Source organism: Myodes glareolus, chromosome 5 (genome assembly GCF_982192425.1).
Source record: "Myodes glareolus chromosome 5, mMyoGla1.1, whole genome shotgun sequence".
NCBI classification, from domain to species: Eukaryota; Metazoa; Chordata; class Mammalia; order Rodentia; family Cricetidae; genus Myodes; species Myodes glareolus.
Genome location: NC_142030.1, coordinates 9,930,555 through 9,956,822, shown reverse-complemented (window position 1 = coordinate 9,956,822; position 26,268 = coordinate 9,930,555). Strand labels below are relative to the sequence as shown.

The 26,268-nt window shown below is 41.4% G+C and overlaps 1 protein-coding gene across 2 annotated transcripts in view; it reads left to right on the top strand.

Annotated features, from left to right (window-relative positions):
* Positions 1-26,268, top strand: part of Eprs1 (glutamyl-prolyl-tRNA synthetase 1) — a 66,823-nt gene that overhangs the window by 24,516 nt on the left and 16,039 nt on the right. Inside the window, exons 10-21 of one of the 2 annotated variants that reach the window (XM_085687579.2) lie at positions 1,827-2,060; positions 2,531-2,615; positions 3,465-3,524; positions 3,806-3,826; positions 8,417-8,527; positions 11,107-11,243; positions 12,149-12,356; positions 13,276-13,388; positions 14,099-14,216; positions 16,979-17,338; positions 23,235-23,468; positions 23,770-24,032. In XM_085687579.2, coding sequence (XP_085543705.1) covers positions 1,827-2,060; positions 2,531-2,615; positions 3,465-3,524; positions 3,806-3,826; positions 8,417-8,527; positions 11,107-11,243; positions 12,149-12,356; positions 13,276-13,388; positions 14,099-14,216; positions 16,979-17,338; positions 23,235-23,468; positions 23,770-24,032 — 1,944 coding nt within the window. The remainder of the gene's footprint in view (positions 1-1,826; positions 2,061-2,530; positions 2,616-3,464; positions 3,525-3,805; positions 3,827-8,416; positions 8,528-11,106; positions 11,244-12,148; positions 12,357-13,275; positions 13,389-14,098; positions 14,217-16,978; positions 17,339-23,234; positions 23,469-23,769; positions 24,033-26,268) is intronic. The other variant, XM_048439497.3, reaches the window with a different exon arrangement.

The following is a 26,268-nucleotide window of genomic DNA, read 5'->3' as shown; positions in this document are numbered from 1 at the left end:
CGGTGAGAAAGTGTCTTATTTTTGTGACATGAGATAGCCTTGAACTCACAGTGATCCTCCTGCCTCAGCTCAGAGTGTTGAGCCATTTTGCTTTTGTTTTCTTGGACTCTGAAGAAAGCCACTACACATGAAACCACTGTACCTTGTGCTGATTGGCAGATGTGACTGACAGCTGGTTAATTTTTAGTTTGGGTTGTTGTTTTTTTGGGGGGTGGGGTGAGTGGGGCTTAAAACAAGGATTCATTGTATAGTTTAGCCTGACCTTGAACTCATAATCTTCCTGCCTCATTTTAGGTATTGTGATTACAAATTTGCATTACCCTGCTTGGTAGAATTACATCTTGAGTTGAATCTTTGTTTTGTTTTGTATGCATTGGTATTTTGAAGTTACAGACAGTTGTGAGCTGTCATGTGGGTGCTGGGAATTGAACAGTTACTCTGGTAGAACAACCACTGAGCCATCTCTCCAGCCCCTTGAGTTGAATCTTAAAAATGAGAAGGCTTAATGTAATAATATCTTTTAATAATTTACGCTGACACTGTATATGCATTGCATACTTCATTTTAAGCAGAAATCACCTTTTAAAGTACCCCCCCCCTTTTTTTTGGTGGTGCTGCCATAAACCTAGGTCCTTACATGTGCTAGACAAGTGCTCTACCAGCTGGTACAGAGAATGCTGTCCTTATGAAATCTAACCGGGCAGAAACTCAGTACTAACATTGCTTACCTCACATTCAGAAGATCCTGGGTTCAGTCCCCAGCACAGGGTGAAAAATAAGTTCCATCTTAAATGGAATTTTTTGTTGCCTGCCTGTCTGCCCTCATTCCTTCCTTCCTTCCTACCAAAGTTCATTCCTTCTTCCTTAGAAGCAGTATCAGTCACATTTTGTGGTCCTAACTGACCCTGAACAGTATATATTTGCTGTTACAGAAGTACTATAGAATTTGCCAAGCCAATATATTTTAAATTGCAAATTTGCTGACTTATTCCAGTGCTTGGGAAGTAGAGGATTGCCATTAGCTCAAGGCTAGCCAGGACTATATAGTGAGTCCTAGGCCACCCAGGCCTATATATAGTGAGAATTATCTCAAAAAGTAAAACCAGTGGGCTGGAGAGGTGGTTCAGTGGTCAAGAACTTGGATTCCCAGCAGCCCATGACAGTTCACTCCAGTTCCAGGTTATCCACCGCTCCCTTCTGGCCTTAGCCGGTACTGCACATACGTATGCGGGCAAAATCCTGAAAAGACAAAATAAAAATAACAGTTAAAAATGTTTATTTTCGGGCTGGAGAGATGGCTCAGTGGTTAAGAGCATTGCCTGCTCTTCCAAAGGTCCTGAGTTCAATTCCCAACAACCACATGGTGGCTCACAACCATCTATAATGGGGTCTGGTTCCCCCCATAAAGATAATGAAAAATTTTAAACAAATATAAAAAAAAGAAAAAAAAGTAAAATTATATAAAAATAATATAAAAAAACAAAAAAATGTTTATTTTCTACTTCCTAAAATAATAGTTAAAAATGTTTATTTTCTACCTCCTAATTCTCAAATATATCAAAACATTGTTGCCTTTTGTTTTTTTCTTGGTTGGTGTGTGTGTGTGTGTGTGTGTGTGTGTGTTTATGTGTTTAAATAGTGTGTTTTATGCAGCTCAGGTTGGCCTGGAGTCTGTAATACAAGTGTGAACCACCATGTCCAGCAAAACAAAAACAGCTCTTTATTATGTAAGGAATTGTATTTAAATGAGCATGCTGCTAATGTTTAAGATGAGGAAGATAAAATAGTCTGTTTTTTCAGAAAAACATTCTCTTTTTTTCTTTTAGTGTTTATCCAACATATGACTTTGCCTGCCCTATAGTGGACAGCATTGAAGGTGTTACTCATGCCTTGAGGACAACAGAATACCATGACAGAGATGAGCAATTTTATTGGATTATTGAAGCTTTAGGCATAAGGAAACCATACATCTGGGAATACAGTCGCTTAAACCTCAACAACACAGTGCTGTCTAAAAGAAAACTCACGTGGTTTGTCAATGAAGGACTAGTGGACGGATGGTATGTCTAATATCACTTAGAGTTGACAAAGCAGTCAGGCTTTGCTGTAGCAGAGATTTTTTTTTTTTAAACTACTTGTAGGTGTCAGGTTTGACTGGGAAGTAGTAGTGGATAGACCTGTGAGCCTGTAAGAGTCCTAATTCGCCTCTGATTCAGCCAGTGCCTTAGGGTCTCCCTCCCCCTTGATTTAGATGCCGTAGCATGTGTTGTCTGCAGTGACCATTGCATAGGAAAATGAGAAGTGCACTTGGCACGTCCTCTGGGTGTGGATCTTAGCATTAATCAAGAGTGGTTGTAACTCTGGTCTTTCATAGAGATGACCGTCATCCTCTACATCCTCACCTCAGAAGTGTGACTGAGATTTTTCTCTCAACTGGGTGCTGTTCTGAATATAATTTAGTATTCCTTAGGAATCTTCTCTCTGTAGTCAAGAGATGTAGACATCTGTTTAACAGTGGGCCTGTTTGCAGGGACGACCCTCGGTTTCCTACAGTGCGTGGGGTTCTGAGAAGAGGGATGACAGTTGAGGGGCTGAAGCAATTCATCGCTGCTCAGGCAAGTTACTGTTCTTCTCCAGCTTCCCTGGCTTTCCAAGCATTCCTATTAATATCCCTTTTCGTTGTTACTTCTGTTCTTCCTATTCCATGTGTGTGTCACCACGTTCACTCACTGTGAGACTTGTTCATTTTGAGATATGAATTCATTCTGTAGCTAGTGATGACCTTGAACTTCTGGTGACCTTCCTGCCTTAGTTTCTTGAGTGTTGGAACTACAGATGTAATCCCATGCCATCCAGGATGGGTTCCCTTCCCCACCCTCCAGTCTTACTGTGTATCGCTGGTGGCTTGGGAATTGCTCTGTAGATCGAGTTGGCCTTAAGTCTATAGAGGTCTTCTTGCCTCTGTCTCCCAGTGCTAGGCTTACAGGCACGTGCCTCCATGCTTACCGAAGAGTAGACTTTGCCTAAAGGGAATAAGTTAATGTTTTATAGTAAAAAAATGGGACAAAAGTATTTCCATGTAGTGGGAGTCAAGTGTGAACTCTGGCCAGCCTACAGGATAGCGTCCAACAATAAACTGCTGTTACGGCTACACACCAAGGTTTCAATTGCAGTAGAGTGAATTTGCAACTATTGTTTGTTTGTTATTCTAAGCATGCTTGACTTGAAGCAAAATCTCCTGATTATTTGTTAATTTTTAGTTTATATTTAGTATGTGTATGTGTGCATAAGCATGGAGGTCAGAGGACACCTTTTAGGACATCATTCTCTCCTTCCACCATGTTAGTCCCAGGGACTAAACTTAGGTTGTCAGACTGGTGACACACACCTTTCCCCAATGAGCCATTGTGCCAGCCTTCTACTAGGGATTTCATATCCTTAAACTGTTTTTATTGCTTTTCTAGGGCTCCTCGAGGTCTGTTGTGAACATGGAATGGGATAAAATCTGGGCATTTAACAAAAAGGTACCCACTGCCCTTCCTCTGCCTCTCTCTTGAGTAATAGACCCGCAGACCTCACTGGTGTGCTTATAGCAGAGATCAGGCCCTCTGAACAGTGTATCATTGTGCAGTCTTTCAGGAAAATGGAATGTTTTCCTTCTTTAAGTGGATAAGGGCACTAAGCGTACTAATCACCCCAGCAAGGAACAATTATTGAAGCAACAAACTCGGATTTATGGGAAATGGTAATAGTTTTTCCTTAAACCTTTTACGAACACTCTGCATTTCATTTTTCTGCTTTCAAGCTGCGAGCTCTCTGTAAGAAGGTATCACTTCATCCTTGTATTGCCTTAAACATAGCTGTAGTGAACATAGTACATGTTATAGCCCGAGGAACTATACAGCTTTGAAGCACAATCACATTTCTGTAGCGACTTGCTCAACAGACCTGTTGACAGTGCATCATCCCTAGTTTGCCAAATGTGTCCTCTTTTCTTTGTGGCAAAGGGAGACTTCGCTAATTCCATTCTGCTGTTCCTTTGTGTGCTGAGAGGACATAAGAGTTAAAATTGCATATTGTATTGAGTTGTAATGAAGGTTCGCTAACTACAATTGCAGTGCTTTCAGTTTGAAAAAAAAAAAGACAACCCAAAGCTTTTTTAATTGGAAATCAAACCAGGAACCATGCATATTGACACTGTCAATCCCTAATTGGAAGCAGATGCTTGGGCACTATAATAAGGCGAATCATTTGAATGCACGTTCTGCACTGCGGTTTCTGTGATTGTGTTCTGTAAATCCTTCCTGGACGGTGCTGCCCGGCTGTGCTGATGTCTTGCCTCAAGTAGTTGCTTGTCTCGCATGTGTCTTGAATTTATTTAATTTTTTTACTTTCAGTGAATCTTTTATATATTAAGGAATCATTAATTGGTTCTTTCTGTTGCTGCAGTTACTAATAACAAACACAAGTAGAATTTACAAGCAAGTTAATATTTGTGTGCCTTTTTAAACTCAGCCTTTTTAAGTCTAAGTTTTAATCACGCTATATGTATGTATTTATTTCAAATATATGAAATGTATTTCTCTGGGTCACAAGATTCTATGGGCTCTTCCGCTCCACCTCCCTCCCTATAGAGAATCTGTTGAGCTTTCAGTTGACTCTTGTGGTGTTGGTTGTCCATATGGGGGATGCTAGTTGGGTTTTCTTCAGTTGTCTTCCTGTGATAGGAAATGACATTTTGGTCTTTTGCTCATAACAATTTGATTTTCTTCTATCACTTGGTTTATTTTACCTGTTCCCTGTCCTCATTTCCAGACTCCTGGTTCTTGGAGTCCGTGAAGTTGCCATGGTCCTTCGAGCTGTTCAGGCACTTCATATGTTCTTTAACTTTTTCTTAGACGTCTTTGCCAGAATCTTTTGTGCTGATCTGATGGCGTGTGTTGGAGTTCTTTTATTTTGGGGGCAGAGTGCACCCCCAGATCTTTCACATCACCCTGGGATTCCCTTTTTGTTCCTTCTGTGATGGCTCACCTGTTTCCTGGACAGCTGGTCTCAAGTGCTTGAGTTAAGTGGTCCTCCTAGCTTAGTCTCCCTAGGAGCTGGGACTCCAGGCATGCATGCACTATCCTGCTAGCTGTCATTTCCTTCTAACCGTCCTTTTGTTCTGCACTCTGGATGGAATAAGAGACCTACTGAGACATTTTAAAAGGTCTCTTTTAGAGAGGAAAGCTTACTGTGCTGCTTGGACTAGTCTTGATCTTGCAGATGCAAAGTAGTCCTCCTATGTCAGCCTCCTAAGTAACAGACAGGGTTATGACCTGGTATATGTGATGGCTTTAGTTCTGAGACAGGTTCTTAATCTGTAGCCCAGGATCTTCCTGCCTCAGTCTATGGGCTACCATGCCTGGCTTTTACCTGTTCTTTTACCCGGAAATTTTAGCATATCTTGGTGTATGGGTCTATTTTCATCATATCCATTGAAACAACATGTGAGTTCTAGCCTAGAAACTGACTCATTCCTTCGGTTCTGAGGTTTTTTTTTTTTTTTTTTAAATACACACACTCCCCTTTGTCTTTTGAGATAGTCCTAATGTGTAGTCTGCCTGGCCTCAAACTTAGAGTGATTCTCCTGCCTCTCAGGTGTTAAACTGCAACATGTGTAAGTTCCTTTCCTCTGCTTTCCTCTCTTTCCTGTACTCCTCCCCTGTGCCCATGTCTGCTTGCAGTGCAGGTGCTCTCTCTCTGGGCATGTGCAGACAGTGGGCCTCCAGTTTTATTTTCCCTCTTGATTTGTGACTCTGCCTGTTGGATTTCTCATTTGTACTGTCATATTTCAGAGACCTTTAAAGATAGCTTTGGACGCACGGTTAATGGTTTCAGCATCAGTGGTCGTGTCGCGTCATCTCTGGCTTTAATAAGGGCGTAACAGAAATGATGAGAAGTTTTACGAGCAGAAGCTTAACTTTCCTGTAGGATGTACTCGCTGGGCTGATGAGAAGAACTCAATGTAACTTTAAAAATGAAAATCTTTCAATAATTTGTTTTAAAATTTTTGTTTTGTTTTGAGACAGGATTTCTTTGGAGCCTGTTCTGGAACTGGTCTTGAACTCACAGAGATCCGCCTGCCAGTGCCTCTCACGTGCTGGGATTAAAGGCAGACACCACCACCGCCTGGCTTAATTTTTAAATTTAAGATTTTTATTTTTATTTTATTTTATGGAGAAGGATGTTTGGTCCACATATATGTCTGTGCTCTACATGTGTGCTTATTTCCCACAGAGACACCGGATTCTCTGGATCTGAATTTACAGCCAGGGTGCTAGAGATTGAACCCAGGTCTTCTGGAAGAGTAGCTCTTAAGCATTGACCCATCTCCCCCCATGTAGTAACTTCAGACATCTCTTTTAACCAGCAGTTTTCCCAGAGGAGTTCTGTTTTGTCACCTCTTAAGTGTGTAGGTCCTGGCTGTCAGGCTCTAGAGCTGATAGAGAAAGTCTGGAAAGGGCTCTACACCATCACCGTCTACTCCTTTCCTCCTCTGGTCTTGTTACGGGTGTTGTGCGATGGCCTCCACAGGCGTTCCCAGGCGGTCATAATAACCTCTAATGACCGGTGTGCTGTAGTCAGACTCCTCACTTAAATGTTCTACAGCCATTGTAACAGTGCCACTGAGCAGTGTTTAAGCATAAACCCGGGGACATTTCAGATTCACCCTGGGGTTCTTTCAGGACTCTTGTGGAAATCCTTAGATTCTTTGGAGTCATTTGAAAACCACTGGACCAGAGTCTTAAGAAATATGTAATTTTAAAGCCAAAAGGGAAAAAGGGACTTAAATATCCTCTCTCTCTCTCTCTCTCTCTCTCTCTCTCTCTCTCTCTCTCTCTCTCCCTCTCTCCCTCTTTCCCTCCCTCCCTCCCTCCCTCCCTCCCTCCCTCCCCCAGGCTGGTCTCTGCCCCTGGGTTGAAGTGATGCTCTTGCCTCAGCTTCTAAAGTAGTTAAAATTAACAGTTGTGCTCTACCATTTCTGGCTATCGGCCCCAATTTTTAAAATAATTCATGGTTCTCCATACTTGCTTGAAAAATTTTGTAGAATGATTTTTAAAAACAAATCTCCAGACGTTGTCTAGACCATTGGAATCCATACTTTTGTAGGCAGCCTAAAATTCTGTGTAGGCAACTCCCTAGGTGACAGCCAGCTATGGAACCTGCCCCCCCCCTTCATTTTTGGATTTTTGAGATTGTCAACATAGTTTTGGGTGTCCTGGAACTTGTGTTGACCAGGCTGGTCTTGAACTCATAGACATCCTCCTTCTTTTGCCTCCTGAATGCTGGAATTAAAGGCATATGCCACCATGTTCACTTTTGAAAGTTTTGCAAGGTGAGGAAGTTAGCTGCAGTGAATGGAATTAAGCTTCTCGGAGTTTGAAATATTGTCTGACTGCATTTGTTAATCCATTTGTCTGTTTACCCATTTATTTATTAGAGTAAGGGCCTTCCCCTTAACTCAGCAGCCTCCCCAGTACAAGGACCTCCAGTGTGAGAAACCAAGCCCGGCTCTACATGTGCCTTTGTGCTCGTTTCTCTCCCAGGTGCTTAGTATCTCAGCACTTGTGTTGTATGGGATCCGTGGGTACTGTTCACTGGCTCCAGAAAAGGCGCTAGAATGGGATGTAGCGCAGTTTAAAGATTATTCATTCGGTTAATCTGCAGATATTTACTGAGTGCCTGTCTGTGCCAAGTATGTGTTAGATTTGGGCATGTAGTGGTTTCTCTGTGTGTGTCCCTTTCCAAAACTTGAGACCAGATGTCTTTCAGATTTCTTACTTTCCAGTATAGAGACCCACCTTGTGTGTGGCATCTAGCTCAATAGGATCACCTTGTCTGTTCTTGTAAACTGCAGGGTTGCCTTATTATAGTGACCTAATGCTATTCTGCTTTAGATGGTGCTTTGCTGGTTATAGAAGCCATACCTGAAACTCTTAATGCCTCTGTCTCTTCGAGTGAATGTCTCTCCAGCAATGCAAGACTGAATATCAGATTACCATTAGATCTGAATTTATAAATCCTCACAGACTCTTCTCATTTCTGAAATTGCTAGATTTAAAGAGTATTTTAAAAATATTTTTGACTTGTTTTCTTCAGTTTCCTTTTACCTGCCAGTAATAATTTGGGGGAAGAAAATCTTAAATCTTCTATGTCTGTTGATTTGTAATTAGTTTTTTCATTTTTCTTTTTAAACTTTACTTGAGTGACAGTAAATAGAAGTAATAGATAAACTAAATATTGAAGAATTAACAGATAAAAATTAGTAAATGCAGTAACAAATAAAACCAGTTAGTATTCCTGTGCTGTTACTCTTTTTATTTACGATGTGTTACTATGTATTTCAGTATATACATGAGGATGTTTGTTGCAGGTTATTGACCCGGTGGCTCCGCGGTATGTTGCATTGCTGAAAAAGGAAGTCGTTCCAGTGCACGTCCCAGATGCGCAGGAGGAGATGAAGGAAGTAGCCAGACACCCCAAGGTCGCTCTGCACTGTGTTCTCTTCTGCTTCTGTGATATTTTGTCTCATGCTATTTGTGTCAAGTTTTGATAGCAGCTAGAACAAAGCTTTGTGTGAATTTCCTGCTGAAGTAATTTATTTTACTAGCAGTGCCTAGCATAGGACGGTTCAGTCAGCATTTACTTTCTCTTATGGAAAGACAGCTTAGTAACGTGTGAGGAGGCCTTTCTTTTTCCTTCTTATAGGCATTGTGAAAGGAGGTGTTACAGTTCGCGTTCTTACCTGTGTGGATGGAAGCTATGGTACCTCTTTGTTTGTTTGTTTGTTTGTTTGTCTTCTGAAACAGGGTTTCTCTGTAGCTTTGGAGCCTGTCTGGAACTCACAGAGATCCACCTGCCTCTTCCTCCCGAGTGCTGAAATCAAATGTGTGTACCACCATCGCCTGGCCGTACCTCTTCCTTCAACATTACACCTTTGTCTTTCAGTCATTAGATCACATATGCACACACATGCATTGTTGTCAGTCAGCAAGTAAATGTAATAATGAAGTTAAATACATACTATTTTTTAAAGTCCTGAAGCTTAATGAAGAAGGCATTTTTTTTTCTTCCTCGTCATGAACTAAAGTAAACTTTATTACTATAAATTGTTACTTTTCAAACTCTGGCTTAAAATGAGATTAGGACAAGACTAAATCCAAACAAAAATGCATCATGCTCCTTTTTTCCCCAAAAAGGGATTAGGGACTACTTAGGTTTGCAATTTTGTTATTATTTTAGTTTTTGAGATGACCTCATTTCCTCCTTCCAAACCCTTGCATAAACCCCGTGCTCTTTCAGATGCATGGCCTCGTTTTTATTAATTGTTGGTGCGTGCGCGCGTGTGTGTGTGTGTGTGTGTGTGTGTGTGTGTGTGTGTGTGTGTGTGTGTGTGTAAAAATTGGTGTACTCTTTTCTGGGGAAGCCACTTCTCCCGCTCTCATTATTTCTTAGTTGCCTAGAGCTCTTTGTCGTATTGAGGCCGCATGAGCTCTCCCTCTTCCACGTTAGCACGTCTGTTGTGATGTCCTTGTTCAGCTCCTGTTTAGACAGCAGTGCTGGTGAGACTTCATAGGTGTAGCTTTTCTGATGTTTCTAGGAGAAACACTCGCAGCAAACTCCCTTTTCCCATCTCTTACAATCTTACAGCTCTCTCTTCTGCAGTGATCTCTGAGCCTCAGGTGACTGAGTTGTGCAGTAGATGTATCAGTTGAACTGAGCTCTGCATTTGACTGGATGTAGTTTTCTGTAGTGGGCTCTGTCTGTCGCACAGAGAAGTGTCCTTGAATGGAAAGAACTAGCTTGTCTGTGGGTACAAGGATAAACATTTAGAATGTACTTAGAGATTATGCTGGGTTAGTAAAGTATCAGTTGTAGGGTCTCCTGAGATCCATGACTTTACCATCTCCATGTAGTTGGCTAGGTTTCCAGTACCAGAATAATTTGTTAAGTGGATCTTCAGTCCAATTAGAGAGCTGTTGGTTACTGCCAAGATACATGTGCCACTCATGCACCCTCAGGGTTATGGTGCCTTACCTGTTGTTACTGTGGTTCATAGGCAGACCTGTTGGTTTCTTCCCTCTGTTGGAAGCTTTCATGGCACATTCTGATGCCTTGGAAGCTTGTCCTCAGGAAGGAACCTTTCAGGGCAGTTCTAACTGGGCCCTATGTCTGAAGTATATGTTATCTATAGCAATAGGAATTTACCTCTGGGGGCTAGGCAGTCAAGGGCAGTAGCCAATAATAGCCTATAATGCTGTTAGTCTCTAGGACAGCACTGACCAACAACTCAAAAGAAGGCTTCTAGTTCCCACTGTTAGGTTTTTTGTTAGGCAGATAATTATACAGTATGAGCACCTTTCAGATATCCTTACTCCCTCTTTCTGTATTTATCTCCCCTTCTCCCAATTACAGCCCTTCCGCATTTTTCCCATTTTCACTTTTAGGTAACTTGACCCTGCTTCTACCCTCTCTTGTTCCCTTATCCCTGAAATGATTCTTTTTACTCTGCCTGGTTTCTGTAGTTTACTCCAGGTCATGTATTCATGTCTGAAGATTTGGAGCTAGGAGAGGTATTCTTCATGTGATCCACAGTGTAAGGCAGGACATTTTCCTGCCTACACATACATGGTACTTTCTCAAAATTTGTCTTCTAAAACACAAAAGCTTTATGCTTTTCTTCCAGGTTGGCATCTGCTGTCTGATAGCGTTCTGTGGGAATGACTATTTTCTCCTTGGACACAGAAGCAGATAGACTCAGGATTGCAAAGCATATTCTGGTGGTGGGGGTGAATGCTAGGCTAGAAGCATTTGGGATAGGCTGCCTGGTGTAGCTCTGTTATAGTGAGTGGTCCTGTGTCACAGCTGTGCAGTTTAGATCCAAGAACTAAGATTGGGAACTCGGGTAAAACTTGCCCTTCCTAGTTTAACAAAACAAGCTTTCAACTGTAATGTGGAGAAACTGGTAAAGATACAGTGGGGAAGGGAAGGATTTGCATGCTGTACTCGGAGTTCAGTAGTTTGTTGCTGAACTCAAATCCTGCTTTTCTTTTGGTCATTCAGAACCCTGATGTTGGTTTGAAGCCTGTGTGGTATAGTCCAAAGGTTTTCATAGAAGGAGCCGATGCAGAGACTTTCTCAGAGGGTGAGATGGTCACATTTATAAACTGGGGCAACATCAACATTACTAAAATACACAAGTAAGAGTTTTGTTTATTTTTTCAACTGTGTGGGGAAAAAGTCTTTCAATTTTCTTTCTGTATTGAACATTATCTAATTTAGACCCTGACTGGTGTCCTTGACACTGGTGCTACTGACTGGTAAATTTGCCCAGATGGAGACATGAGAACTTTGGTGTTTAGATTTAGGCGTTTTTATTTTTGTCTTTTGAGTCTTTTGTCTGCCTGAATGTATGTGCAGCGTGTGGTGCTTTGTGCCCCCAGAAGTCAGGAGAGGGCGTCAGTTGAGCTGTAGCGTGAGTCACAGCTGGTTCTGAGCTGCTGTGCGCGCAGTAGGTTTCCTGTTTGTTACGGAGCGTTTGATAGCATCTCATTCAGCTGAAGGATCCTTTGGATAGGATTTATATATGCAATGTTTATATATGTTATCTTTAGCTAAACATTTATAGTAGATTAGCCAATGTTAATGGTGAATTTTACTTTTCTAGTATATATTATGTTCTATAGGTTTTCAGATTATTTAAATGTACTATGTTTAAGATTTATGTGAGTTCTGAAATCTTAATTATGTGGTCATTGTCATATAGTTGCTTGTACTTACTAATTATGTGGTCTTCGTCATACACTTGCCTGTAATTATTAACTTAGCATTGCAGGCTTATAGTGCTTAGTAGTGCAGGTGACTTTAAATTCCTAAGTGTGTTTGTATTCTTCAACAGCTGTGTGCACGTCTGAGCTCAGCACATTAGTTTTCTGACAGTAATTTGTTTCATCCATATGACTAATGTCTGTCAGACATACATTAAGAATTAAGATAGATGTTTGATTTGAGTTTTTCCAAAGAGCAGAATTCTTCCACTTACTACAGAGTAAAACACTTCTAATTTTACTTTCATTCCTTTGAATCCTTTTGATCTTTTATGTAGAAATGCAGATGGAAAAATTACATCTCTGGATGCAAAATTGAATTTGGAAAATAAAGACTACAAGAAAACAACCAAGATCACTTGGCTTGCTGAGACCTCACGCGCTCTCCCTATCCCAGCAGTCTGTGTCACTTACGAGCATTTGATTACAAAGCCAGTGCTCGGGAAGGACGAGGACTTCAAGCAGTACGTCAACAAGGACAGCAAGGTACCCGAAGACACAGACTTCATCCTTTCTTACACGAACTCTAGCATTTGGAAAGCTAATTTTCAATGTTTTACTTTCTTAGCCTAAATATAAGGGCTTGTAGAATTTTATTTCACTATAAAGATGTATCTGGGCCTGATGGCTCATGCCAGTAATCCCAACATTTAGGGGTTTGAGGCAAGAAGATCTTGAGTTGATGGGCAGCCTGGGCTACATAATCATATCGTCTCCAGAAGCAAATGTGTAGCTCAGTGACAGAGCATTCACCTAGCATGCACAAGGCTCGGGTTCAGCTCCACACTGACACAAAATAAGTGGAAACAAACAAGCAGAAAAGATGTAAAGAATGGTCCCATTCTTAAGTGACAGGTGAGATACCGTCCAGCTCAGTGATTTGCTTGCAGATGCAGTAAAGAGTAGTGGTGGATTAGACCTGTGGATCCTGTAGAGCCTCTGGGTGTCGCTATTCCCTTCAACTGTATTTCATACTTATGGTCGAAGCTTATTTTCACAGGCCTGCCAGTCAGATTATGTACAAGGTTTCCTAGAGCTGTTCAGTTCTTCTATGTTACTTTTTAAAAATGTGGTGAATGTGCTTGTCTGTAATCCTAGCATTCCAGGGCTGAGTCAGGAAGATTGCTAGCTCCAGGTTAAACTTGGTTTCATGGTGAGATGTCACAAAATAAAACAAAAACCAACCAATCAAAATACTTAAGTATACATTCTCACACCAGCATTTCTTATGTGTTGTGTGGATCCAACTCAGGTCCTCATGCTTTCAAAGCAAAGACTGACTGACTGAACAGTTTTGTTTCAAGTGTGCATTACATATTCCAGCTGTGGGAATACTGCTGCATTTTACAGTTACCATAGTGCTCTACTGTGAAAGATTACATTTGGTTCTTTATCATCTTCACAGCACGAGGAACTAATGCTAGGGGATCCCTGCCTTAAGGATTTGAAAAAAGGTGACATCATCCAACTGCAGAGAAGAGGATTCTTCATATGTGATCAACCGTATGAACCAGTTAGGTAAATATTGTGTGCTTTTTTGTGTTTGTTTTGGTGGTGTTGAGGATTGAGTCCACAGTCTGACAAGCAAGTACTCTACCCCAACTGTCTTTTAGGTAAATAAAATTAACATTGAAACAAAATCTTTGACGTTCTTACAGTGAATAATTTAGAAGTTGAACTTGACTAAAACACTGTGTCTGATAAATTTCTGCTCAGCTTAATTTGGTATTCTATATTTAATATTTCAGATTTGAGTAATTTACTAAGCAGCACACCCTGGATGTTAGTAAGTCGTTCATTTCTAAAGTGAAACAGCTTGCAGTCCCCCATGAGATGTGACCAGGTCTAAGCCATGTGCCGGAAGCAGTGAGATGTTGAAAACAATGCCCTTCCTCCCCCAAAGATATTGGAAGCAATGCGTGTATGGGTTGATGACCTGATGTGGCTTTGTGCTGTTCTGAGCCAGCAGGGCCAGGAACATGGCTGTAGAGGAGCTTGTTCAGGACTCCCTAGGTTAGATTCTCAGGTCAGACTAGACCTCTTTTGCATTGTTACAGGAGAGGCCAAAAAAGCCAGGCCCACTCCTAGATTAGTGGCATTGCAACAAGAATGCACTATAATTTGAAAAGTGTTAACTGTATGTATCATTGAATCCATCTAGTAATTCAGTTTTAATTGCTGTTTAGATAATTTTGTTTGAATAAACTTTTGACTTTTTTTTTTTAAAGCCCTTATAGTTGCAAAGAAGCCCCATGTATCTTGATATATATACCTGATGGGCACACAAAGGAAATGCCAACATCTGGATCAAAGGAAAAGACCAAAGTAGAAACTTCGAAAAAGGAGGTAAATGCTGACTCTTACAGAGAGCTCTGAAGTCTGAATTTTATATCCCAAGGCTTAGAGATAATGTATCTTTTAAGAGGTGGTGATTTTTCCTGCCTTTGAGATTCTGAGGTTGAAGACGCCAAGTGCTGCTTCTTACTTTGCTGTTTGTTTCTGTCATCCTTTCCTCTAAGACTTTGGTTTGGTTTGGTTTCTCTGTGTAGCCCTGGCTGTCTTGCAACTCTCTCTATAGACCAGGTTGGCCTCGAACTCACAGAGATCCACTTGCCTCTGCCTCCTGAGAGTGCTGAGATTAAAGGTGTGCATCACCACCAACTGGTGAGAACACAGTATTTTAAAAACATAATTTCACTATACCAAAAAACTATGCCTCAAGTGACACAACGTTTTTGGGGGGGATTCCCTCACACCCTGCTATAGATCTTCTTTTTCTCCTCTTCTCTCTCTTCCTTCTTTTATTGTATTCATATATATATACATATATATATTTGATGGGGGTGTTTTTGAGATATGGTTTCTCTGTGGTACTCACTCTGTAGATCAGACTGGCCTCGAACTCACAGAACTGCCTGCCTCTGCCTCCTGAGTGCTAGGATTAAAGGCGTCCACCACCACCTCCTGTTTCTACTTTGTTTCTTAACAGAATTCTTGTTATTTGTACTTTTCCATTACACATTACATTACATCTGCCCTGTAGAGAAGAGCTCCCTCCTGCTGTTAAGGTACTGAAAAAGGGAAAAGAAGTCACTATGGTGTGGGTGGTGGGAAAAGCTCCTTTGCCTTTTAAATGGTGAGTGTGAGCGTTTTCAGTTTAATAATCTCTGGGAGTGAAGTCAGAAACACCTGCCTGGCTTTGTAGTTTAAGTACATTGTAGATGGAGATGCATGTCTTCTCTTCATCCAGAGTGGATTTGAAGATGGTGACAGATGGAGAGAAATAAAAAAAAATTAAGAAGTATTTATGTCTTAATTATTTAGTAGTCATTTGAAAAATTATGCATATAAATTGAAGAAAATATTTTAAATGTTTTTTAAATATTAATTTTATTTATTCTTAAAATGCTATAGTAATTGAAAGAAACAGCAGTACTGTTATTTCTTCTTGAACCGTGCACTCCAGTTACACAGTGTGCTTATTTCCTGTCCATGTTGATTTTGTGCAGTATATTTTACTTTTTAAAATTTTTTTTTAGTATTTGCATTTTAAACATAGCAGCTCAAATATATTTTTGCTAGCTCTTACATCTTAAATTAAACCATTTCTATCAATCTGTGTATCACTATGAGGCTGTGGCTTACCGGTGTCTGTCTCCTTCATGGTTTCTCCTTGTCTCCGCCTACTCTCTCTCTATAGCTCTGGATTTTCCACCTGATTTTACTCTGCTGAGCCATTGGCCGAAACAGCCTCTTTATTAACCAATGATAATAAAGCATTCACAGCATACATAGGGAAATCCTAGAACATTCATGCTGTGGGAACTCCTTCAGCCAATAGCCTTTAAGATACCAGCCCACTCTGTGTGTGGTCTTATGTACTATACACACAGATAAAAAGCGTGCATGGGTCTCTCGGCTGCTGGATTCAATTCTAGTTCCCAGCGCTCGCAGAGGCCCGTGGATCACTATTCTTTCTGTGAGTTTATCCCCAGATAAATAAACCTTTGTTATACTCCATTCCTGGCTATTGTTAAGCTCTTTTGTATACTAACACTCAGTACTGTAGTGAGAGATTTCTGTAGTCTTAATGGTTTCACTTTGATGATCCTTGAAGATATTTGTCTCTAGTAAGAGACTGTTACTGTCAAAATTGAAGTCTGATATAGGGTTTATTGGTAAATGATATATGTGTGTATGTGTGTTCTTGCTTCAGCTCCCAGGTTCTACGATTTAAGTGTATGCTACCACATCTGATTCTCTCCGAGGATCTCAGTGAACTCTTTACTAATAAGTAAATAACACTTATCTCAGCTTTTTAAAAATGTTAAAGATAATGCTGAATGACTTTTTACAGATTTATTTCTATTTTCTCATCAGCCTAAATGGGTTAAATATACTTAACCTTTATAATAACATACATAATTATTTTATGTTGTGTTTCTGGAATGTGTGGTAATGGTGGTTTATTTTTATTTATTTGTTTTGTTTATTTGAGACAGGGTTTCTTTGTGTAACCTTGGCTGTCTTGGAACTAACTCTGTAGACCAGGCTGGCCTCAAACTCACAGAGATCCGCCTGCCTCTGCCTCCCAAGTGCTGGAATTAAAGGCGTGCACCACCACTGCTTGACCTGAATAATCTCTTTATTCCACCAGGTACCGTGTAGTATGAGAAAGTACAAAATAATATTCTACTCAGAGACTCTGCCACTTAGTTCTTAGACCAACATGACGATAAATAAATAATTAGTATTCAGTTTAAGTCAGAATAGATCTGATAGCCCAGCGGCGACTTCTTGGCCTGAATGTATGCATTATACCTTTGGTCTTCTAACGAGAAGGTTACAGGTTCCTGTGGAACCCTCTTACATTCCTCAGTTTCTCTATCTTGAGAATACTGTGATGACTGTCTGTTTACCTCTCCCTTTGTCTACTGCTGCCATTTCTGTGGGGATATGATTTTTAGGTATGAGCTGATTCTTCTGAGCTTTTGAAAGAATTGAAATGAAAAATTGTATAAAATATGATGAAATAATAAGTTGGTTATAAGCTTGTGAGAATGTTTGACATGGATTAATACTTTACTTTTGCTCTTCTGTGTCCGTAGACAAGCTCTGCTCCTAAAGGAAGAACAGCTCCTGCTGTGAGCGATACTTGTGCTGCCCCTGAGGGTTCCGCCGGCCTCCACAACAGAGTGGCGGCTCAGGGGGATGTGGTTCGTGAATTGAAAGCCAAGAAGGCAGCAAAGGAAGATATAGATGCAGCTGTGAAACAGCTTTTGGCTTTAAAAGCTGAATATAAACAGAAGACTGGGCAAGAGTATAAACCTGGGAATCCCTGCACCGCAGCAGCACAGAGTGTTTCTACTAAGTCACCGTCCAGTACTGTGGAAAACCCATCTCTATATGATAAAGTTGCTGCCCAAGGGGAAATAGTCCGGAAGCTGAAAGCGGAAAAGGCTCCTAAGGTCAGTGTGCTGGAGGCCAGAGTGTATCGTTAGCAGCCTGTGACTTCTGACTATTTGAACACAATCACCTTCCCATGGAACAGTTTGTAGGCTACCTGTTTAAATATTTTGACCTAGAAACCAACATTTATTATTGCCTGCTGTGCCAAGACTGAAAGTAAACTCACCTAGAGTCTAGAGAGATGACTCTAGTTATCTGGTGAAGGCGCATCCTGCTTTTACAGGTGATCAGAATGTAGCCTCCAGTGCTCACATCAGGCCATTTAAAACTTCCATCCAGCTCCTGGAAGATCCAGTGTCTCTGATGTCAGTGTGTACCTGCATGCATGTGCACATTCCTGTACACAGTTACACGCATACACATAATTAAGAGGAAAATCTGTAAAAGGAAAAAGAAATTTAAATATTAAAGAAAAAAGAACCCTCACAGCTCATGGAAGTGAGGAACATTGGAATCAAGACAGACTCACTGTCACTGTGACAGGAGTGTGACCTGTGGTATCGTAGTCAAGAGTGGTGGGAAGGAGAAGACAGTTCACAAGTTAAAATATTCCTTCTAGGCTAAGGGTATAACTCATTTAAAAAAAAAAAAAACAAGGCCTCTGTATAGCCCTGACTGTCCTAAAACTTATTATGTAGATCAGGCCGGCCTTGAATTCACAGAGATCTGCCTGCCTCTGCTTCTGGGGTGCTGAGATTAAAGGTATAGGCTACCACACATGGAGGTATCACACATGGAGTCTGTGTTTAGTAGGTGTAAAGCTTGGGTTGATCCCCAGCATAGCACACACATACCTTTCTGAAGTAATAGGAGCTTTTTACAGATGACAGATGACACAAAGGGGTGTTTTGGCTGTGGAACTGTGGTTCTTAACCCTATGTGCATTAGACGTTTTAGAAGTCTTGTTAAAACACAAGGACCATGGCCTCTCTTGAGCTTCAGAAAGTCCAGGGTGCGCAGAGAGATACCCTCTGTCTTTTGTAGTATTTGTTATGTTTCTCGTCTTCCACCAGATATCCTGACAGGCAGTGTAAGGGGAACGGTTTAGTCTCACCCACAGTTTAGGGACATTATGGATAAGGTGTGGAGGCAAGTGTCTCACACAAGTGTGGCAGGGATTTATTCATGCCTTGGTAGACTAGGATGCAGATAAAGGAGAATGCAGGCATTGATCTGACCTTCCCTCTTTCCTCTCTTAATTTATTCAGGGCCCCCAACGGTGGGATGGTATCACCCATCTCAGCATAGATTTCCTTCAGTTAACCCTCTCTGCGAACACCATACAGACACATCCACAGGTGTGTCTCGTAGGTGATTCTAAATCCAGTTAGGTTGACAATGAAGAGTAACCCTCACAGTGCATGTCCAAATAGTTGTTCAGGTGGTGCTGGTGCTGCTGGCCCAGGGAGTAAAGAAAGCCACCATGCCTGTCTCCGCTCTTTTAAAAATTTATTTATTTATTCATTTATTTATTTATTTTCATGTTTTTGTTTTTTGTTTATATGGCAAGTATTCCCGATTTCCTCTGGTCAAAAGTTCTTTGAGACATGCCATCAGCAGCCTTAGCCAATCACAGAGTAGAATCATGTGACTCACCCACCCTTCAAATAGCCCCACATAGGTTTTTAAATTGGCCATTAAACTTGACTATGAGGCCGTATCAGCCTGAGTGGATGTGTGATCCCTGACACCAGTGATGTGGTTGCTGGGAGAGCTAAGGGAAGAAGGCACAGTTTGGGGAATGGAGAAGGGAAGGGTGAGGGACAGGTGGGATATGGGGTCCAGTGGAGGGATAAGCATGGGCCGAAAGGCAGTCAGCATTTCAGGGGCAGGTACGAGTCCAATCTCTCCAGCATTCTGCATGTCAAAGCTGTGCCTGAGCCTTCCAGGTTCAGAGCTCAGCACAGATGGTTCTTTGTAAAATTTAGAAAAATTACTTTTATTAATTATGTATTTAGTGTCTGAATGACTTTCTAATACAACAACCATAACATGGCAAAGGCTTTATGAAGCACTAAACTTTAGGTTCTACTGCTCAGTTTAGCAAACTATGAAGTGTTTTTGAGACACCACCAGCCATACTTGGTAGTCTGTGTTGTCTGTCTTCCATGCTGTAGATGTAGTTGGGTAGTGAAATTTAGACCCACAGATCCCGATCCCTACCTTAGAGCAGAGGGTAGTGAAGACTTACATTGCTAATAGTTTTTACAGACTAATCCTGGGCTCTGCAGCACTGTATCAGCCGGTGAAGTCATGACTCCTTTGGGGCAATTTCTTCTTTGGCAGTTCAACTAAGTAGATTTCTAATTACTATTTTTAAAAATCCTGTGACCTCTTAGTATAGTCTAAACATGGGCCACAAGCCTCAGCATGCCCACTCCTTCAGCCAGAAACATCACTAGTTCTAATTCCCACTCCTTCCTACTCAGCAAGTGCAAGCCTCTGCTTTGGGGAGTTATTACTGACATGTGTAAGTATTGCTCACTTACATATGCTAAGGAGAGAGATGTTTTTTAGAGCAAAAATTTGGTGTGTCGTAACTAATTTGAAAAGTCCTCTTAGCATCTAAATAGCTAAGGGAACTAGATTTTTCTTTTTGATGTTCCCACCATTCTCCATGTTGAAATGCTTCCATCTAGTGGCTGCTGCAGAAATTGCTCTTTGTGTATTTGCATTCTAAATGAAACCAGATGAGCAGCTCTATTTTTCTTCATTTTCTTCACCTCCCAATCTTGAATTACAATTTTAGGATTACTTTTGCATACCTCAGATGCAATCTGAAACCCTTAGAGAAATTTTGTGTGGATTGTTTATAATGTTATTAATCCACATTGATGACTGTAAAATTTTATGTGTGTAATTCGTATTTCATAAACTCAAAATAATCTTTGTCCATTAAGAATTTAGCTGGGCGGTGGTGGCACACACCTTTAATCCCAGTACTTGACAGATCTCTGAGTTCAAGGCCAGCCTGGTCTGTAAGAGCTAGTTCCAGGACAGGCTCAGCTACAGAGAAACCCTGTCTTGAAAAATAAATAAATAAATAAAAATAAAGTGAAGCCCCCCCCCCCAAGAAAACAACAACAAAAAGAACTTAACATCTATTAGCTCTGGATACTTAGTATATTGTTCCAAGAAGTAAGTATTTCATACAGTTTAATTTAGCAAATTTCTTTTAATCCAGAAAAAAATTTAAAAGGTTACTTTCCTCATTTTTTAGTTGTACTTATGTATTGCCAGAGACACGCTCAAGTAATATGCAATATATGTGTTCATGTATGGTGTGCATGTGTGTGAAGCTGTGTGCTTGTCAGATGTTGATAGAAGCTTCCTCGGTCTGTTTCTGCCTCATTATTTAAGGCAGGGACCCTCTGAAGCTGGCGTTCAGTGTTTGGGCTGGACTGTCTGGCTCGCGAGTCCCTCACACACACTCAGATCACTGTTCCATGCATGTGTGATGCCATGAAGACTGTAGTCGGGATCACAACATACCACGATTTCTGTCGACCTCTTACTGAGTAACTGTGGACTGGGTGCTTTGTTTCTGAAATTTGCTGCTTCTGTAAAATGTAGATGAGGATGAGTATTTTGAGAATTAAGTAAGACAGTCCTTACAAAATGCTTAGCATGACATCTGGCATAGAGTAAATAGGTATTGAAATGAGGAATTTTTTGTTAATAATTCTAATTTCCCTCCAGAAACTTATAGGTGCTAAGTCATCAGGGAAATTTGCATAGTGATTGGTAGAGTTTTGTTCTTATTTTGGGAGTATGTATTATTTATACATGTAATCTTGTTAGAATAGAATATCTTATTCAATAATGTAATAGGTTGTTTGCCTTAATTTTCTCTTCTATAATATTTCAAATTTATGTTGTCAAACAAGGAACTTTTCATTATGAAACTGTACCGTTTGACTTCAAACTCAAGTGAATGTTTAACTTTATTTTACGCCTGTGCCTGTGTGTGTGTGTGTGTGTAGGGCGTATGTGAAAGTCAGGGACAGCTGTGTGAGTTAGTTCTCCCTTCGGACAAACTTGGGTCACGAACATTTCAAAAAGTATTTTGTATACATATTTACAAAAATGTCCCTGTTTTCTCTTCTCGTCTCACAGTTTCATTCTTTTTTTTTTTTTTTTTTTAGCTGACAGTACCCCCACCTTTATTTCTTCTGCCCTTCCTTCTGTCCCTCTCCCTGGATTCTCATTCTTTTTCCGTCTTTCTTTAACTGTGACTTTTTAAGAAAGAATTTCTATTGGTAAATAACTCTTAGTTCTAAAGTAATAGCAAAAGAGTCAGGTTGGAATACAGACTCTTCCCTAATCTTCTCTTTGTTCACCCCCACCCCCTTTTTCCTGAGTCATACTGTGTAGCCCAGACTGACCTTGAACTCAGGATCCTTCTGCCTCATGATCGTCCACCAATACACCTAGATTTGCACACCTTTCATTTACTCCCTCTTTGTTCCTGGGATGACAGGCTGTAGAGTGTATAGGCGGGAAAGCACAGTAGCCCGAGAAGATGTGAATTGCCAGCTCCTGAACCCGGTTCCTTACGGTTGCTCCAGTGCTGCTCCTGCCTGGCGGTGAGCTAGTCTCGAGTGTGCTCCCTCGCTCCTGTAGAAATGCAGACTCTGTTCCCCTGCGCAGAGGTGTGGGCGGCCTGAGGCACTCTCTCTTCGGGTTCTCAGTCAGATGCTAATTTGTGAGTGTGTTTTGAGGTCAGGCATCAGCTTGAGTCTTTCCCCTGTGCTGCCATCTTCTGTGGTAGAGTGTCAGTGTCCCCTTGCTGAGGGTGTCAGCTGAAGGGTGATCCTAACTAGTCTTAACAGTAAACCTGTAGTCAGATAGCGAGGGTGAAAGCTGAAAGATCAGAGAAGCAGAGCAGCAGCCACCAGAGACTTCTTACCTTTATGATCTTCAGATTGAATGGGGCCTCTCTGCCTCTATGAATCCTCAAACTGAATGGGCGAGATCCTGTCTCTATCTGCCTTATATTCCTGTCTCCACCTCTCAATGCTGGGATTAAAGGCATTGATCCAAGTGATGGGATCAAAGGTGTGAGCCACCATTATCCAACTCAGTTTCTCTTTTAGACTGGTTCAGTCTCGTGCCTTGAACTCCTAATCTTCCTGCTTCCTTCCAAGTGCTGGGATTAGAGGTGTGTGCCAGTACTGCCTGACCTCTATGGTTAACTAGTGGGTAGCTCTTCTCTCTGATCTCCAGGCAAGCTTTATTTGTCAGAACACAAATAAAATATCACACAACAGTCATTCTTTCTGTTTTGGTTGAATTATCAGATACTGAAATATATAGTTATTTATGTAATTTAAGACTTCAACGTACTTTTTTCATTTCTTTTTAGTTTTTGAAAGTGGCCTGTGGAGACTGGTTTCAGAACTCAGTCAGATAACCAAACCGAAGGGTGCCCAAATCCCTTATATAAAGTTGCATGATATTTCCATACTGTCTGCTCATTTCCTTCTATGTATCTGTGTGCTTAGAGTCCTAGCTGCATTACTTGCAGTACCTAATGTAAATAGTTGTCCAGTTTAGGACACAATCATGAGGCATCTGTACATTTTCAGACTAGAGCAGTGTTTTGCCACATGCATCTTTTAATATAGAAAGTATATTTTGCTCAACCGAGTCTTTGAAAGGTTTTTAGAAAGAAATTATTAGTCCAGGTTTTTTTCTTTCCTTGCCCACTTTTTTTTTTCTTGTGGGAGTACGTATTATGATGCAATTTCTGTTTTTCAAATAATTTTGGTCTTTGAGTACTTGAATCTCTGGCCAGAAATGGCTAAGTACACTTCGATAATGATCAAAGGCTTTGAAATGGCATTGCAATAGTCATAGATGTTGTGAAATACTTCCCCTCCTCTTTATCTTCAGGCTAAAATAAATGAAGCCGTGGAATGCTTGCTGTCCCTGAAAGCTGAGTATAAGGAAAAGACTGGGAAGGAGTATGTGCCTGGTCAGCCCCCAGTGTCCCAGAAGTCACAGTCAAATGCTGTCAGCGGTGCTGAGCCTGCTGGTCCAGAGACACCAGAAGCCAAAGGGCTGTTTGACAGAGTGGCTTGTCAGGGAGAAGTAGTTCGAAAACTGAAAGCCGAAAAGGCCTCTAAGGTCAGTGTGGGGTTTCTTTGTGTGGTCCTGTGATTCACTGAATTTCCATGCCATGTATAGCTAGTGGCTGCTGTTAAGACAGTGCTATGTGTAGATCATCTGTTTCTGTCCTCTAGGCTGATCTTGTCCCTTTTATGTTGTTTTGTTTATTTTCTTAGTATATTTTAACATTTTGTGTCTGCATCTCTTGCCCTTAATTGTTTGTAAGCCTCGTAAATGTGGGTGTGGTATTTGTTAACGTATGCCAAGACAGTAATTTTCACTGAATGTTGTACTCCTCTGTCCCTCTGTTACATTAAAGGATCAAGTAGACTCAGCTGTACAAGAGCTCCTCCAGCTGAAGGCACAGTACAAGTCGCTGACAGGAGTTGAGTATAAGCCTGTGTCTGCTGCTGGGTCTGAAGACAGAGATAAGAAGAAGAAAGAAAAAGAAAATAAATCTGAAAAGCAGAATAAGCCTCAGAAACAAAATGATGGCCAAGGGAAAGACTCTTCCAAAAGCCAGGGCAATGGACTGTCATCGAGTGGAGCAGGAGAAGGGCAAGGGCCTAAGAAACAGACCAGGTATTAACCGCTTCCGTGTGAATTCAGTTCTCAAGAGAGTTTGTTTCTAGAATAAGCAGATTTTGGTGTATTATCATCAGGACAGAATGCTCATACTCTACTATCAGCAGATAGCTCCTATTTAAGGTAACAATAGGAAGCACATCATCTGCTCACTCCGGCTTTCAGAAGTCCATGTGCTTTCCACCTGTCTGGTTTCCAGGGAGATGAGTTGGTCACCACTGTCTCAGATTGAGTTTCTGTCTTACTGTTCTGTTGCTGTGAAGAGACACCATGACGGGCAGCTTACAGAAGGAAGAGTTAAGAGTCCATGGCCACCTCTGTAGGGAGCATGGTAGCAGGCAGTCAGGCAGGCATGATGTTGAGCAGGAGCTAGGAGCTCACATCTGATCTGAGAGCAGAATGAGAAGGAGACTGGATGTGTCATGGGCTATTGGTATCTCAGAGCCCAACCCCAGGGACACACCTCCTCCAACAAAGTCACACCCCCAGTCCTTCCCAAACAGTTCAGCAACTGAGAACGAAACCTTTAAAGAGTCGAGCCTGTGGGCTGCTTAGCCTTTGGAGTCTAGACAAACAGTGCAGAGTGAAGAAAGCTCTGGGGTCTGAAGCAGTTGTGATCGCACATGCACTGTGTAAAGGGTGCTAGACTAATGGAGGCATTGCTTTGTGGGTTTTTTTTCCCCCAAAATGAAAGTTTTTCATTAGAAGTAAATAAGAACTTTATTCCCAGTGGGATTTTGAAGTTGGTAGCTTAAATGTAAAACAGCAGGTTTAAAGACCAGGCAGTAGAGTATCTGTCCTTTTCAGTGTTTTTCTGTCTGTTTGAACAATGTGACTCTCCTTCCAAAAGTATAGGCTAAAAATACTGTGCTGTGCTTCCTGTCATGGCTTCCTAGAAGAAAATGCTGTTACTGAGGTAGTTTGATTTTTAGATCTCTTTAGCTGAATGTCAAAGTTAACTGCCTCTCATGTTCAGGTACCATCTTCTTAGGGAATACTGCAGCAGCTCCTGGTTTATGTATTGACTCAGCAGTCTCTATGGTAGACAAGAGGCTAGAGCCACTCTTCCCCTCGCCTTCTGACTGCCCATGTGTAGTCCTCAGGTTCACGTGGAGAAAAGAGAGTGAAGCCTACAAAGCCTTGCTTGCAAGCTGGAAGCATGTGCTTCCTATAGAGCACAGTTAGTTAACAGGCAGACCTTTTGTCCCTTCTGGGCGTGGGGACCTTGTCTTCCTGTAGCTCAGGCCTGCCTTGAGCACTCTTTCCACCTCGGCCTTCCTGTTGAGGTTGTAGGTGTGTATGCACACCCCATGCCCAACTAACGGGTGAGATTGAGGAAAGAAGGATTGCCTAGAAGAGAGGCTGAGGAGTTGGCGGGAAATCAAGGGCCAAACAAAAGGATCCTTCACTTCTAGGCACATATTCTACTAAATCCCAAATTCCAGCATTGGATTAATTGGGGTTTTCTTGCGTTTGTTTAATTTAAATTTTTATTTTTACAAACTTGCACCACTACATCTTCTATTTAGTATGAAATATACCATTCCGATTTGTATATCAGGTTATTCTAGCCAAGCAGAGGCTGAATAGTGAAGCCTTCCCTGTGTTAAAAATCAAACATTGAATTACTTTCTAGATTAAAAACATTATTGTGGAAAGGAATAGAAAAGTAAGTAAATATAAAAATGACTGAAAATTAAGAACTCCCTTTTGAGTTTATATTCTTACTTTCAGTCCCGCCTGCTGTGGTTTGACTGTGTCCCACAGCACACATGCTGAGGACTTGGTCCTCCAGCTGAGGGCTGAGGTTTGACTGTGTCCCATAGCACACATGCTGGGGACTTGGTCCTCCAGCTGAGGGCTGAGGTTTGACTGTTCCCACAGCACACATGCTGGGGACTTAGTCCTCCAGGTGGTGGAGATAATAGTATGTAAAGGGGGAGCCTTTGCAGTAGTAACTAAGATAAGCTGAGGCCAAGAAAATGGGGTCCAGTGATGGTGTTATTAAGACAAAGGAAGAGTCATCGAGCAGCTTTCTAGGGCCCTGCTGTGTCGTGCCCAGCACAATTATGCCTCTAGAGGGCCCTTTCCACCCATAGGACTGATGCTGGCACCGGATGTTTGAGCTTCCAGCACCAGGAGCCAAGTAAGCTACTGTTCTCTGGATGACCTGTTCTCCAGTATAGAAAACAGACCGAGACAGCCTAAAAGCATTTGCTGAATGAAGGATTCA